At 48.5% G+C, this 14,649-nt stretch overlaps 5 protein-coding genes across 5 annotated transcripts; 4 read left to right on the top strand and 1 right to left on the bottom strand.

Annotated features, from left to right (window-relative positions):
• Positions 1 to 28: 28 nt before the first annotated feature.
• Positions 29 to 2,022, top strand: SPPG_07028 (uncharacterized protein). Its single transcript, XM_016755203.1, has 4 exons — positions 29 to 276; positions 468 to 773; positions 843 to 1,140; positions 1,215 to 2,022. Exons 2-4 carry the CDS (start codon positions 469 to 471, stop codon positions 1,701 to 1,703), a joined length of 1,092 nt encoding a protein of 363 aa, XP_016605594.1. The 5' UTR covers positions 29 to 276; position 468; the 3' UTR covers positions 1,704 to 2,022.
• Positions 2,023 to 3,075: 1,053 nt separating this feature from the next.
• Positions 3,076 to 5,726, top strand: SPPG_09434 (uncharacterized protein). The gene is made up of 2 exons (XM_016757600.1): positions 3,076 to 3,183; positions 3,273 to 5,726. Exon 2 carries the CDS (start codon positions 3,835 to 3,837, stop codon positions 5,530 to 5,532), a length of 1,698 nt encoding a protein of 565 aa, XP_016605593.1. The 5' UTR covers positions 3,076 to 3,183; positions 3,273 to 3,834; the 3' UTR covers positions 5,533 to 5,726.
• A 2,051-nt stretch (positions 5,727 to 7,777) lies between these two features.
• On the top strand, positions 7,778 to 9,910 carry SPPG_09433 (uncharacterized protein). The gene is made up of 5 exons (XM_016757599.1): positions 7,778 to 8,351; positions 8,414 to 9,071; positions 9,133 to 9,284; positions 9,350 to 9,476; positions 9,540 to 9,910. The coding sequence occupies exons 1-5, from the start codon at positions 7,956 to 7,958 to the stop codon at positions 9,824 to 9,826; spliced, it is 1,620 nt and encodes a 539-aa protein (XP_016605592.1). The 5' UTR covers positions 7,778 to 7,955; the 3' UTR covers positions 9,827 to 9,910.
• A 209-nt stretch (positions 9,911 to 10,119) lies between these two features.
• Positions 10,120 to 12,675, top strand: SPPG_07026 (uncharacterized protein). Its single transcript, XM_016755202.1, has 14 exons — positions 10,120 to 10,438; positions 10,505 to 10,734; positions 10,794 to 10,876; positions 10,945 to 11,033; positions 11,092 to 11,142; positions 11,204 to 11,276; positions 11,336 to 11,594; positions 11,671 to 11,726; positions 11,793 to 11,813; positions 11,884 to 11,899; positions 11,968 to 12,047; positions 12,118 to 12,185; positions 12,260 to 12,305; positions 12,361 to 12,675. The coding sequence occupies exons 1-14, from the start codon at positions 10,209 to 10,211 to the stop codon at positions 12,544 to 12,546; spliced, it is 1,488 nt and encodes a 495-aa protein (XP_016605591.1). The 5' UTR covers positions 10,120 to 10,208; the 3' UTR covers positions 12,547 to 12,675.
• On the bottom strand, positions 12,631 to 14,568 carry SPPG_07025 (uncharacterized protein). Its single transcript, XM_016755201.1, has 6 exons — positions 14,241 to 14,568; positions 14,124 to 14,175; positions 13,378 to 14,048; positions 13,127 to 13,311; positions 12,895 to 13,054; positions 12,631 to 12,821 (listed from the first exon to the last, which is right to left on the bottom strand). Exons 1-6 carry the CDS (start codon positions 14,533 to 14,535, stop codon positions 12,736 to 12,738), a joined length of 1,449 nt encoding a protein of 482 aa, XP_016605590.1. The 5' UTR covers positions 14,536 to 14,568; the 3' UTR covers positions 12,631 to 12,735.
• Positions 14,569 to 14,649: the final 81 nt, after the last annotated feature.

The raw sequence follows: 14,649 nt of genomic DNA, 5'->3' as shown, positions 1-14,649 counted from the left end.
AATTGGTGGGACTAACATTCCGTCCATACTTGGATGAGTCATTTGTGTTACTTTGTCCGAAACGGGAAACCGGCACTGCCGTTACGTTACGCGACTCTGTCATGTAATAAGTGGAGGAGCCAAGAGACAAGCTGTTGTCCCAAATCACATCCATCCATCCCAAGAAAGCAAAAGATCAATCCATCCATCCTCCTGCTCATATTGAGGAGGCAGCGCTCCCCGTCCAGCTCATTGAAATATAGCAGAAAGAAGACGACAATAACATCCCCTCTCAGTGTGAGTGTTGTGCACAATGGCGTCAGATCAGCCGATGATCATGTCAAGATTGCACATCAGCCATGCTACTGTTTCGTGGTGGACTCTTTGGACATGCTGTCTCACCATGTTTTTTCCTTTCGCTCCGCAATCCTTGACGCGTCATTTGCCTTGTCCGCAACCATCTTGAATCACACGTTGTGGGAAATCAGCATGGCCGAAAAGAACGAGACTACCACTGCTGACCAGCTCGCCGAAGGTGTACAGAACCTCTCTTTGAACGAGGGAGCTTCTGCGGCTGAGGACAAGAAGACTGAAGAGAAAAAGCCCAGGAGGAGGAACCACAAGAAGAAGGAACAGACGGAACAGGATGCAGCTGCTGCCCCTGCGGAGGAGGGCGAACGGAGCGATGAAGCCGCGCAAGAGTTTGATAACACTGCCAAGGTCTTTGTGGGTAACCTCGCCTTCACCACCACAAAGGAAGAGCTGGAAGAATACTTTGGCAAGGCCGGCAAGATGTTTGTATTCCATGCTTGGTCAGACTCATCCTTAGTTATGCAAGACATCTGATGGATATTACTCTCCAGCGCCAATGTGAACATCATCACCCGCGGCCAGCGCTCTCTTGGTTACGGGTTCATTTCCTTCGACACCGACGCGGAAGCAGACAAAGCCGTGGAGTTGTTGGATAAGTCTGAGCTTGGTGGACGGCAGATCAATGTGGAGAGGGCTCAGGACAAGGAGCCTGGTGAAGTTCGTGCCAAAGGCGGTCGAGGCGGCTTCCGCGGACGCGGTAGATTTAGGCGCGGTTTCTCCCGTGGCTTCAGAGGAAGGGGCGGCTTCCGGGGTGGTTTCCGTGGACGAGGCAGAGGCCGTGGCGGTTACGTAAGTCGCAAGGTTTAGTTGGGACCAAAAGGTAATGAGGAGTTCGACTGATTCTTGACTTTTGTACTATATAGGGTGGCCGCTCTGAGGAAGGCGCACGTGTGGATGAAGATGAAGCTCACGCTCAGGAAGAGTACGCCGAGGATGCTGCTGCTGAGGAGGGCGAGGAAGTTAACGGTCGCGGGCGTGGGCGCGGACGTGGACGTGGACGTGGTCGCGGTCTCCGCCGCTTCCGTGCTCCTCGTCCAGCGCGGGACACATCTGGGGAGACATCCAAGACCACCATCTTCGTTGCCAATCTCCCCTTCAAAGTCACGGATGAGGATCTGTCCTCCATCTTCAAGGACTATAACGTGACTTCGTCCCACGTTGTTAAACTCCGCAGTGGTCGCAGCAAAGGCTTTGGCTTTGTCGAGGTAGCGGACGAGAAAGAGCAGGAAAAGGTTCTTTCCGAGTTGAAAAACGTTGTGGTTGATGGCCGGGAACTGGTCATCAAAGTGGCCATGGCTTACCAAACTCCTCCTGCTCGTGAGAGTGAAGGTGAAGGCTCTGCTGATGCTTAAAGAACACTCGGAATTGCTCAACATTTGTAAACCGAGCTGATAACACATTGCGCGTGTTCCTGATGAGCCGCAAATCTGGCAATTTGGTAGTTTTCTAGTCTTTTCTTTCAATGTGATGGATGCTGCTAGTGGGATGTGGAGGAGCGGTGCCCTTTGGCCGCCTTTTCTCATTCCATATGTTGATATGAAAATATATTGCACAAATTGTAAATGCGTTTCTTTAGCTCTCTGTCCAAGAAACTGCAAGGCAAACTCCCGCAATTCAACGTTTATACATCACGTGCGTGGCGCATTGGCAATTTTCTTGAGTATAAAAACCCTAGGTTTTGTCGGAACTGAGCTTGCCCTAGGATCTGTCTCCTACTGTCTCTCGCTTGCTGAACCGCGTCGAGCATTTCCGTCCTTTGCGACGCCGTCTGGCAGGTGCGACGATGATGGGGGAGAGGTCGTACTTTTTGTGCGCGCAAGCGCATGTCTCTTTTCAATGAGTGTCTGGCGACTCCTGTATCCAATATGATGAGACAAAAAAAATACATTAACTTTCGTTCTTCCGAAATGTGAATGAGGAGAATCTATGTATCTGATTGGATGCAGTTGTTGGTTTTTGCAAACTCGTTCTTTTGTAACTGTACGGCCAGAGAGAGGCTGAACCTTTGTCAGTCCCACTGCCGGAGGTTGAGTGTTGCCATGATCAGACCATAATCGGGTGGTCGTCCAAGCGTCTTTTGAGTGGCTTTATGGGATTTACGCGGACTCCTATGCTATGGCAAGAAGAAGGACGCGCAAGTGCACGCGAGGAGGCAGTCTGCAAGGGACTGTAACAGCTTGGCACACACAACGTCATTTGTGATGGTTGATAATCCAAGGCTACGGGATGATGAGGGAGGGACAGCAATCTCTGTCGACGGGTGATCATCCCGAGTGTCGTAACACATCCTTGTTGCATCCATGAGCAATGTCATTGAATGCATTGCCGTGATGGAATAATACGCAGTGGCCACAGGTTTCCAGTGTTTATGCAAATCTCTCAAAGAACTGGTAAATGAGATAATTGTCTTGATCATCCGTTTCTCCACCATTGGTCTGCATTTCCCAAAAGAAAACATCCTTTGCGGTGGCATTTCTGGCCCCTGGGACCACTCAGCCAATTGTGGGCGCTTCGATGCCAATGACGACAATTCAACCTCCCCTTATTCAATTTACCTTTGTTCTTGTTCCGGATTATTTGAGATGCAAGCCCTGCTCCATGCCTTGAAAAAAACAAAACCCCCCATTTGCCCTTCCGAGCCTCGGAGCTCCCTGAAGATCACGTGAGCAGCCGTGGGTCAGACAATTGTTTACACGTGAAGTGTTTATCAACGTTTTCACCCCAAGGGCTTGTGCGTTCCCCCAAGGATGGAATAGGCGACGTATTCAAGGGAAGAGTTTTTGACCGCCATTATTCAAAAGCCGCGAGATTGGCGTGGCAAGGGTTGGGTAGGTATGTCATTTGTCGGCTTGACCGGTAGAAAAGCCATGTATTCAGTCGTCTCACCCTCTAACATCGTTACCGTATCATCGTGCGAGTAGTTCGAAGCCTTGTGTGTTGAGACTGTGTCGAGAGTGTTGGTATCAAAGGTCAAATAGGCCCTGCAAGTGCTTTCATCTCCGTGAGGTGACCGAGAAAAAATCAAGTCGTGGAGAACTGTGGCTTTGGTTGTTCACAACGTGTTCCCTCGCATATTACGCACTTGTGGATGTGCGTTTGCTGAATATCGACAGGATCCATGTCGCTTTCTGTTTATTCCTCAACAAGCTGCTCTTCAATCGTCTTTTCTGCCTTACCTACTACGTCCATGCTTTGGCGCCTTTAGTTTGCCCTTGGGTGGTACTGTTCATATTCCTGTGGTCTGAACGCTTTTCGACTGCCCTTCCAGCCAACTTACCGACTGTGGTGTCGTCTTCCTCCACCTTGCTGCCGTTTTCGGCCATCTCGGTTACGTTGTCCCCGTAAGCTCAGGATTGCTGGACTTTGTGGATTGCCCCTTACGAAAGTTGTTGTACGCGTAACGGACTTCCCCGGCAATCACACCAAGCATACACCAACCGAGGACGGAAGATCTGTCGCTTAGAACTGTTCAGCTTCTGTGAAATGCCGTCGCTTGAAGTATTGTCGCCACAACCACCGCATTTTGCGCCGCATAAACATCATACATTTGATATGCAAGGCGTGTATCCGTTCGCACATGCCCATGGGCCACAAACTTTCGGACAAGATCATCAACCTTACCATCAACATCATCAACAGCATCAGCAGCAGCATCAGCAGCAACCTTATCAACAGCATCATCTACTGCCTCTCCAACCACTGCTGCTACCTAACTCACAAGCTTACCCAACACCAGCATACCAATATGATGGTTCTCGGTCATCGTCGATACTGTCGACGGCGCAAACCCACTCTGTCTCCATAACCCCATCATCATTGCTACCGCAATCTCCATTCGACCCTTTTGCTCCATATGCGGAGCCATACATCCCAATACAGGAGATGGAGTACGTGAACACCTTTGCGCCCAAGCCCGACGTCCTGTCGCCAAATGAACCAAATTTCAACTATTCAATAAATCAAGACGGGCGTCCGGAATATCATGTTCCTCACTATGAGACTCTGCCACCACGCCCTATGCACACCCCTACCGCTCCTACGCTGTATGAAAATGCCACGGTCTACCCAACCGCCACAGCCAGCAGAGAAGCGATTAATATAGGGCCACCTGAAACGGCGGGACTGCTAGATTTTAACGAATTTGGAGGAGAAATGGCGGGGATAAGACCTGAACCGATAATGAGTGACAATGTCAGTATTGCCTGGCCAATATCAGCTGTCGAGAATGGAGTTTCAGCCTTGTCGCTATCACGATCGCACAGTCCTGACTTGATTGTGTCTCACCCGGGATTGATGGACGAACAATCTGGACATCCATCGCAGAATCCGAATATGACAATCAGTACCGAAGAGATCCTGGCTAGGGAGGATGTGGAAGAAATAGAAAAGGACATACCTGGGTGGCTACTGGAGGATACAAGGGAGGTATCGGTGATTACCACAATTTCTGAGCCAGAATCACCTGCTCCCTCGATTCCCACTGCACCTTCAGCCCCCGTATACCCCTGCCCCATCACAAACTGCACAAAAGTCTTTGCGCGTCCGCAAAACCTTCGAGCTCATGCAAAAACCCATTGCTCAGTCAAGCCCCACAAATGCACCTACTGCGAATTATCTTTTCGTCGCAATCATGACCTGAAACGGCACATGCGGCTGCATAACAACGAAAGGCCCTACATATGCCCGAACTGCTCGAAGGGATTCGCCAGAAGTGATGCTTTGAAGAGGCATGTTGGAAATGATGCAGCTGGATGTCACGTTCCGAATGGGAAAGGAGGGGCAAAGCCCAAGCAGGGAAGCAAAGCGGATAATCGGGAAGAAGAGTCGTCAGAACACCAGGCACAGCAAATCCCTGCAGAAAATTCACAACAACCGCCCAGTCCACCACCACCGGCCCCTGCACTGGCTCCTGCCCCTGTACCCCCATCTGCACCAGCGCATGGAGAGTCGGACATTATGTCGACCAACCTGAGTCTTCCACATGATCTCCTATGCAATTACCCGTCGGACAACGAGCCATATTCACCACCCGAAGACTTGACGTCGTTTTACTCAAAAACCTACATTAATTCATGGCCGATACCTTATCACGCTATGCATCAATCTGAGGAAGAAATGCGATATGAGCGGAATGGACGGGGTTGGGGCCGGGTTGGAAGGAGACCTAATTCGTATATGTAGTGGACAAACTGCTGTTGGAGGAACGTTGCTGTGCTCAAAAGACTTTTGGAATGAAATAGGACCGCTACACCTGGTGTGAACGGTTCATGTACATGCAAAACTGACTCTATTTGGCTTGAATTGTAAGGTAGCATTAATGCTAAATGACCACGGCGCCATTGATTCAAACATGGATAAAGCCGAAGAGTCCCGGCTCCTTCTAGTATCTTGTTATCTCTCCTCTTCCTCTTGCGTGCTCATGTTTGAGGATGTACCTTTCTTGTAAGAATGGGTTATGAGTGCCATGGGGCTTTCGGTCTATCCAATAATGGTCAAGTGTTGTTGGGGACAACAGCAATAGTGCACTACTAGCGTATGTAAGGACCATCCTGACTAAATGTGCACCAGATTTTTTCCGACCGGAACCATCAGAGCGCAATGTGAAAATGGAACTTTACTCTCTGTTGGCAAGGCAGACGTCTTGTGCAAATAGCAATAGGTCGGGTGGACGTGAGGAACTTTCTTCCTGCCCAAACGTTTTTCCATACCAGCAAATCCAATGGGTTTTTGAATTTCACTTCCCATTCTTCGAGGATCAAAAGTCTGGAATATAGTTTATCTAAAGATCTCCACTTTTATCACCGCAAGAGTTTCATATCACATACAGCAAGGCATTGGCCCTGCCTCCAACGATATCCAGTTGATATCTGAAAATTGCACACCTCTCTCGTCTCTAGCCAGACACTTTATTCCTAAACACCCATTCCTGAGCATCGAGTGGCCCTCATCGGATGTCTTAACGTTGTAAAAGATCAGCGTTCGTCATCAGGACACATTATTTTCTCGTAATTCATGTGAGTAAGGGGCAAGTTGTAGTTATCAAGGCCGACATCCAGGAAGAAGGAATGACACTTTCATTGCTTAATCTGTTTCCAGCCATTACGCTCCGTGTGCAGAGAAGTAGATTGCATGGATGGGAATTGATTTGTGAGTTTATTTCCAAAGTTGTTCGGAAGAGTACCATTTGTCAACGAAATTTACCATAGTTCGTAGGAAACTAAAGCATATAGCATTGTGTAGTACCATTGGGAGCTTGCAGCACAGGCCATCTGACAAAGGCAGTTTAGAACTCTTTCTTCCAAAATAGTACTGCAAGTCAATAGTTTATGTACAAAACAATAGAGAGCCCATGTTCTGATTGTAGCAAACCTCCACTCTCCCGTAGAGAACACTGCGCATACAGAGCAACCGCCTCAAACTATTAAATCCTCGCCCTTCAATTGACCGCACACCTAATCCGATACAGTCCTCTGTCGGATAGATTTATAGCACGGGCAGAGTACGAGCGTCATACGGGTCTTAAAGGTTCTCGGTCAGTCCAGCGTGAACGTGAAATGCCCCAAAGCACGGTTTTCGGCGGGCTGGGGCAAGGTGGAGATAACATCGCCATATGCAACCCTCTCTGATAAAGAGAATAACGTGCCAGTATTGGGCCATGCAGACCTGGATGGGTACATGAAAACCACACAAACATCACAATGTGCGAGACAGGTTCTGACCTCTAAGCAAATTGCTATCATATTCCTAGGAACTCAGGGGAGCCAAGTGTGGTCTTGCTAATGACATTGCGATGAGAGATTTAACACACTAGTCAGACACATATATCGAGCACCAAGACCGGACCGATGACAAAAAATCACATTACATCCGACAGGGTAATATTACTAGCAGTCATCAATGGACTCTCCACCAATGACATTACCATGGGACGAAGTCTCTGCCCTTAATGTCCCGGCAGGTATGGAATTCGGAAGCCAACGCTCATTTGGAGCAACTACGAGAGATGAGTGAGCGATTTTGGAGGATAGGGTTCCAGCAGGGTTATGGTACCATCCGCATTAGAGGATTCCATGGGTCTCCCCGCGATATACATTTGCAAAGTTATTGGGTTTATTCACTACATGCGCACATTGGCTCTCGGCTAGCAGAGCGGGAGAGCCTTCCTTTCCACAGAAATCCACCAGCAAAGTGCGAACAGTGCTATATTTGAACCTAAAAGTCGGACGACAGTGATCCCACGCATCCAAAGAGGACCATACAGCGGCACTTTTCAGCAAAACGGGCACGATTTCCAGATGGGACCCAAGATGTTCTGAAAGATATTACAACCAACCCGATGCAAATAAGGATGTAAACCAGCAAATTCAAAAGGCCAAGAAGGAAAACGCCTGGCAACTCGTTCGAGTTTTAAAGTCCGATACGATGTGATGAATCACACCGCGTCAAATCGGTTTTTTGTCACATCCAAAGGGCTCCAGCAACTGTCCAAAATGACTTGATGACCCTCGATACAAAGGAAAAACGCACAGACACATATCCAGTAACTGCCCACACGCCTCCAATACCCAGTATCTCCGGTCCCCGACCCCTTCCATCCATTTTGCATGGCGACGTCCGGCCAGGCTCCTCCACCCTCTCGCCCACGACCAACCTCCATATCTCCCCGTCGTCGCACAACCCATGTCTTTGTCTCTACACCAGAAGAATATGACGATACCCACTCTTTTGGAGGTCGGGGAGAGTCGAACAGCCAGAGATCTCGTCTGTCGTGGCTAGGCAGCTGGTCCTCGGTTCTTGGAAAGCAAGAAAGTCATCAGACAGTGTTGGGCGAGGAGGTATTTGTTGACCCTATCGGTGAGGGCAGTGACGAGGAACAGGAAGAGGCTATTGGATCGGTTAGATCGGGACGGAGTACGCCGTCGTATATAGGTGGATCGGATCATGTGCCTGTTGAAGAAGATGGCGAACTTGTCAACGAGCAGACTGCATTGCTGCCAAAGGTACGTCTGTCATAATTACACATTCGGTCATGTATACACATCATTCATTCTTCCTACCATAGTCTCCAGTTACATATCACACACCGAGCTCGACTGCCATCCAAACAACGCTCAACTCCATTAACCTCCTCATGGGGATGGGTATCCTGTCTTTTCCCTTTGCCCTTTCTCTGACCGGCTGGATTGTCGGTATAACCCTTGTTCTCTTATTTGCTCTCATCGCGTCCACTACTGCCAAACTTCTCGCGAAATGCATGGATGTCACCCCCATTGATCTACCCACAACAACAAGCAACCTGCCCCCGCGTCCTAAATCCATGTCGTACGGTGACGTAGGGCAGGCTGCTTTTGGAAGAAGGGCAAAGAACTTCATTGCGATCGTGTATCTGGCCGAGCTATATGCAGCCTCGACGGCGCTGCTCATCCTCGCTGCGGATTCCATACATGCGCTATTTCCGCACTGGAAACTTCTCCACATCAAGCTAGGGGTGGTGGCCCTCCTGATATTGACCACATGGCCGAGGAGCGTACGGGGCCTGTCGTATGCAAGCTTGGTAGGGGTCGTTGCTATACTGAACCTTTTGACGATTGTGGTTGTGGATGGTGTGACGAAGGCGGATCCGCCCGGAAGTTTGCTACAACCCGCAGAAACAAGGCTGTGGCCAAAGAGTTTCGATCGAGTTGCGCTGGCAGTTGGCATAATGTTTGTTGGGTATGATGGTATGTTGTCAGCACTATGGTTGTACCTGAATCAATGAGCCGTCCTAACCATTTGTGTTAGGCCATGCCGTTTTTCCCAACATATACCGCGACATGAAATCCCCGGTTCGCTTTGCAAGATGCATCAACGTAACATATCTGGTCGTGTCAGCGTTCTACATAGCAATCGCTGCGTGCGGATATTTGATGTTTGGCAATGATGTACTACCAGAGGTAAGTCCTTTTGGCAACACAGTAACACACGATGTATTTTATTAATGTGGCCTTTTGGGACATAGATCACCTTGAATCTTGCTAGCATACCCTCATATAATCCCGTTTTAAATAAGCTGACACTATGGCTGATTGCCATAAACCCTGTCACCAAGTATGCGCTGGCAGTTCGACCGGTTCATATGGCCATCGGTAGGTTCAGTCTGAGTATATCAAACCCATTGAACCGGGGCTAACGATCACGCATGTCGACAGAAAACACCCTTCATCTATCGCCTCCGTTCCATCTCCTTGCACGTACAGTTTTATCGATCCTTATTCTCCTCACATCGCTCCTCTTTCCTCAATTCCACCGTTTGATGGGCCTACTTGGCTCGGCGTTCTCGGGGACGGTCGCGATTGTGTTTCCTTTGCTCTGTTATTGGAAACTGTTTGGTGGTTCTCTGGGGGTACTTGGACGAGCTGTGTTAGGGATGGGAGTTGGCGTGGGTGTGCTGGTGATTGTTGTGGGTGTTTGGGGCGTTGTGGGTGCTCGTGTTTAAGGTGATGGCAACTCACCTCCTTTGTTCTTCTTGCAAATAGTAATTATATATAACTGGACCAATTTCCTTTCTATTTTTCCCTCATGTCTTCCTTTGCTGTCTGTGATGCGATGTTAATCCGGGAGGTTTTGAGTCTGATAGAAGAATCCCCACCTGCAAATGTATATTCGCTAAAGTTCCTCAAACTCTTGTTGCGCCCACGTGAGCGCGGGCAAGTGATACCATATCGGACGCTCTGTAACACAAGTTGTATAAGGCATTATCCTGCTGACCCCACCCAGCCCAACGTGTACCATTTTGCTTAAAACCATTCCGTCAAAACCCTCGACTCTTTTCCACTCTTTATTCAACCACACTTTTGTCGAGGAACTATCGTAGCGTCATGTCACTACGCTGTCTTCCCCGCTCGGCATTGTCCGTCCTCTCGTGTCGGCCTGCAAGGGTCGTGTGCCATGCTGCCAACGTCCGGATAGTCTCAAGACCGCTTCTGTCCCTACCTATACTTCCTCGTCCTCCCGCTGTTCTGACGAGTCGATTTCATTCCTCGCAAGCCGCTGCACTTCATGACGTAAATCGAGCATCGGGAAGCGCTCCTTTGCGGACGACAATATAGTACGTTGCTGACGTTAATGTCCTACAAGATACATGCGCTCACTAATCAGGACGCTTGATATACAGCTTCAAAATAGTAGATAAAGTTGGATCCCTCGATACAGTGCTTTCCGAATTGAGGAAGCTCAATGTGTCCCTTTCACGCATTGAATCCCGTCCATGCCGCACAAAAGGATTTTATGATTTTTTCGTGGATTTTGGAGCGCGGGATGAAGCGCAAATTGACAATATATGCGAGCAGTTGAGGGAGGTTGTTCTTGAACTACAGGTTGTTAGTTCAGGCAGTACAGACTTGGGTAAGTCTGTAAACTCGAAAAGGCTAGATGACATTTGAGCTGACAATGAGTTTGAACAGTGGCGATGCAGACTGTACCTTGGTTCCCGCGTAAAAAGTCGGACATGGATACATTTGCAGACAAAGTTATGGAATATGGAGAGGTACGTTATCAGTATTGGTTATGAAAGGATCTGTTTGTGATCTGAATGTTTTTCCAACTTTCCAATAGGAACTGGACGCGGATCATCCTGGATTCAAGGACCCTGCGTACCGCGAACGACGAGCACAAATCACGGAGATTGCAAAGACCTATCGATAGTAAGTTATAATCTGTAATAAACTTTCAGTCTGAACTGCCATTCACGGAGTGTACCAGCGGATCCCCGTTACCCCATATTGAGTATACACCGCAAGAAATCGAGACTTGGTACGCCTAGCGTTGAGTATGTGAATCTAGGACTAACGAGCTAATTGATTGGCCATCACAGGGGAATCGTCTATAATCAGCTCACATCCCTGTACAAAACTCACGCCTGCCGTGAACATCGCTATGTGCTCCCCGTACGTTTCCACTTGAAGCGCATCACGTTGTTTTTCGCCTTGCCAACCATCATCTGCAGCTCCTAGAACATAACTGCGGCTACCACCCCAACAATATTCCTCAACTCGAAGATGTTTCCCGCTTTCTAAAGGAATCAACTGGGTGGACACTCAGACCCGTCATGGGTTTGCTCTCCTCCCGTGATTTCCTGAACGCGTTGGCCTTTAGAGTTTTCCATTCAACGCAGTACATTCGACATCATTCCAAACCACTTTACACGCCAGAACCGGATGTGTGTCATGAACTATTGGGCCATGTGCCTTTGTATGCGGATCCTGGTTAGTATCCGAACCAACCGATTTATTTTTCGTGTGATATCAAGGCATTTACCTGTGGTTATCTTCTTCTTTGTAGACTTTGCAGACTTTTCGCAGGAAATCGGCTTGGCTTCTCTTGGTGCTTCTGATGAGGTATTTCGCTGTCTCTTTCCGAGCTATCATGAAATGATCTGATTTTATATTTTCCGTCGTGTTTAGGACATTGAGAAACTTGCCACGGTATGTACTACTCTTTCGCGCTCAAAAATGCAAGTCAAGCTAAAATCTTTCCCGTTTTATCTATGCATAGATTTATTGGTTTACAGGTATAATCATTTCACAGCTCGAAAAGGCCACCATGATCTCAAACCTAACCCATGCTGGAACCAAATAGTCGAGTTTGGTCTCTGCCGACAAGGAAAAGAAATCAAAGCGTACGGGGCGGGGCTTTTAAGTAGTTTCGGCGAATTGGAGGTACGCGCATACCCGCTCCTTTTGATGAGGGACCTTACTGAAATGTTCGGTTTGTTTCATTTGTTAATAGTATGCATTATCGTCCAAACCACAAAAAGTTCCATTCGACCCTCACAAAGCTGCCAACACCACGTACCCGTACGTATTACCGTGACGGAGTTAGCCTTGGTTAACCTTTTTGGTCGTTTTAATATTCATTCTATTGGTAACAGAATAACAGAATACCAGCCCCTCTACTTTGTCGCAGAGAGTTTCAAGGTGAGCGTCACTTTTGGCAGGGTGTCACCACACAGCATCTCATTCGGTGCATCAGGACATGAAGGAGCAAGTCAGAGAATACGCACTCAAATACATGCGCCGGCCGTTCGTGGTACGTTATAACGCGCTGACAGAGACGGTGGAGCTGTTGGATACAAGAGATAAAGTGGTGAGATATGCTAATGGGATCAGAGGCGATTTGGGACGGTTGGTTGGAGCCATCGAAAAGTTGGGTGCTTGAACATGTGGAAAAGTTGGTATTGCATTGGGTTCGTTGTTTTTTTTTGGATTTTGTGGGTTTAGACAACACACTTGGAATGAACAATTGATTCAATATAAAGTCAAGAAAGATATATATTTCAGTTTTTACTTTATCAAGGAAGCACACATGTCCTCCTCGTCCAAAGTGTCCAGACATGTATACACAAGTTTAGTTCTTTTTGATCTCGTCCAAGATACCGACCAATAAGGCGACACCAAATCCAGTTGCACGTTGATCTTTTGCACCCGGCCCAGCTAGTAACGACAAAACAAACCGTACTCAACATCACAGCTCCCACCAAAGTAAAATTGAAAACCAAAAACTCACCCATATCGACATGCGCCCAACGACCGTCCCATTCCGCTGCAAGATGCTCCTCAATGAAATGCCCAGCACAAGACGATTGGGCATTCATCCGATCCGCCACACTGTTCCGCATGTCGGCAATTTTACTATCAAACTCCTTTTTTAGAATCTCTGGCGCATACTGGAGCGAATAGCAAAAGTGGGATGAGTCCGTGTAATGCACAGCATTGATACAAAATATGACATGACGAACCAATAGCGGGAAACACCAATCTCCGGTTTTTTGTCCAGCGTCCAAAACGATCTTTTCGAAATCGGCGTTGCGGGATAAGACACCCGCGTGCTTCTTGCCCGTCGTGATCAGTTGAGCCCCAGTCAATGTCGCAATATCGACAACGTGAGTTGGATCAAGATACTTTGTCGCGTATGCGACCCCATCTGTGGACGGTGAGATGTAGACGTCAGCAGAGTAACCAAGCGGCCATTGCAATGGACGCTTCTTACCTCCAAGGACCAACCGCCCCTCCGCGTCGGTATTGTTTACCTCGACCGTTTTACCAGACAACATGGGAATGATATCGTCGGGTCTCTGCGCTCTTGACCCAATTGCGTTCTCTGCTAGACAAAGCACAACGCTGAAAGTACCTTCATGACCGAGTTCTACCGCGGTCAAAAAGGCCCCTAAACACGCTGCACTGCCAGCCATGTCTTCCTTCATCCCCACCATACCCGGGCCAGATTTGAGACTCAAACCGCCGGTATCGTATACAATGCCTTTACCAACAAACACTGGACGTGCTGCGATTGTAGCGGTCTTTGGCGTATGCGTAAGAATGACAAGAGCAGGAGGGTTCACGGCTGCTTTGCCGACAGAGTAAACTCCGTTCAGTCCCTTTTGCTGCAGCTCCTCCCCACTGATGACAGTGGTTGTAACGGATGGGAAAGGAGACACCAGGGAACGAATCTCAGATACATAAGTGGTAACGTTCAGATCTCCGCAAGGGGTATCAACCAATCTCGCAGCTGTGCGGATGGCATTGGTGACAACATTCAATCGTTTATATGTTGCGTCCTCCACTCCACCGGGTACTGTGAAATCCACATAAACATTCCGGGGCTTGAGTTTGGCGACGCTGGCTTTACGGGAGTAGAGAGGGAAGGCTCTGGCCACCGCACTAGATAGAGCACAATGCCAAAATTGTTCAGATTCGCTTTCTTTCATAGCACTCCAAGCGTAAAAAACCACATACCACGCTGCAGGAAATACTTGCTCTCCAGATTCAAGTACCAAAGTAATCTTTACTGGATGTCATGTTGGTTATCAGAAGATCACGCGCTCCTGAACATGCCGACAACTTTGGACATACCATCGCCCTCTTTCGGTGTCTGTGCCGCGACAATCTCGTGAACCAAATCAGATCTCACGAACCCCATGTTTCTGCTCCGCTCCTTGGCCAAATGCGCTACAACATATTGAACACGTTTGTCGCGAGCTTTCTCCCAGGTCGACACAACGTCGATCTTCCCCTCTTGAAGTACTTCCAAAATGTCATGCGGGACAGAGAATGAACCACGAAGGGTCGAGGAGAGTAGTCCGCGTTCGCCAATGAACAGATACACACCCACTTCTGGACTGGTGGGCGTGTAATGCAGGGTCGTCATGATCGTGGTAATTGGCAAGTGCGACTCGCGTGTAGTCGCCCTGGGTTTCTGGGGGGGCAGGAAGATGGTTTTGAACGATGAGTCATGCATGTCACGTGTAGATCGGAGTCTATT

This window comes from Spizellomyces punctatus (genome assembly GCF_000182565.1).
Source record: "Spizellomyces punctatus DAOM BR117 chromosome Unknown supercont1.14, whole genome shotgun sequence".
NCBI classification, from domain to species: domain Eukaryota; kingdom Fungi; phylum Chytridiomycota; class Chytridiomycetes; order Spizellomycetales; family Spizellomycetaceae; genus Spizellomyces; species Spizellomyces punctatus.
This window is presented reverse-complemented; position numbering and strand designations above follow the sequence as displayed.

Bases quoted from the DNA above. Each gene is read 5' to 3' on its own strand.
- SPPG_07028 (XM_016755203.1), top strand. From the start codon at position 469: ATGGCCGAAAAGAACGAGACTACCACTGCTGACCAGCTCGCCGAAGGT. The intron at 774-842 runs GTTTGTATTCCA...ATTACTCTCCAG, and splicing joins TTTGGCAAGGCCGGCAAGAT to CGCCAATGTGAACATCATCA. The intron at 1,141-1,214 runs GTAAGTCGCAAG...TGTACTATATAG, and splicing joins GCAGAGGCCGTGGCGGTTAC to GGTGGCCGCTCTGAGGAAGG.
- SPPG_07026 (XM_016755202.1), top strand. From the start codon at position 10,209: ATGTCACTACGCTGTCTTCCCCGCTCGGCATTGTCCGTCCTCTCGTGT. The intron at 10,439-10,504 runs GTACGTTGCTGA...CTTGATATACAG, and splicing joins CCTTTGCGGACGACAATATA to CTTCAAAATAGTAGATAAAG. The intron at 11,727-11,792 runs GTATTTCGCTGT...CGTCGTGTTTAG, and splicing joins CTCTTGGTGCTTCTGATGAG to GACATTGAGAAACTTGCCAC.
- SPPG_09433 (XM_016757599.1), top strand. From the start codon at position 7,956: ATGGCGACGTCCGGCCAGGCTCCTCCACCCTCTCGCCCACGACCAACC. The intron at 9,072-9,132 runs GTATGTTGTCAG...CATTTGTGTTAG, and splicing joins AATGTTTGTTGGGTATGATG to GCCATGCCGTTTTTCCCAAC. The intron at 9,477-9,539 runs GTAGGTTCAGTC...GCATGTCGACAG, and splicing joins ACCGGTTCATATGGCCATCG to AAAACACCCTTCATCTATCG.
- SPPG_09434 (XM_016757600.1), top strand. From the start codon at position 3,835: ATGCCGTCGCTTGAAGTATTGTCGCCACAACCACCGCATTTTGCGCCG.
- SPPG_07025 (XM_016755201.1), bottom strand. From the start codon at position 14,535: ATGACGACCCTGCATTACACGCCCACCAGTCCAGAAGTGGGTGTGTAT. The intron at 14,049-14,123 runs GTATGTGGTTTT...TGCTCTATCTAG, and splicing joins CAAGTATTTCCTGCAGCGTG to TGCGGTGGCCAGAGCCTTCC. The intron at 13,312-13,377 runs GTAAGAAGCGTC...CACCGTCCACAG, and splicing joins GGGGCGGTTGGTCCTTGGAG to ATGGGGTCGCATACGCGACA.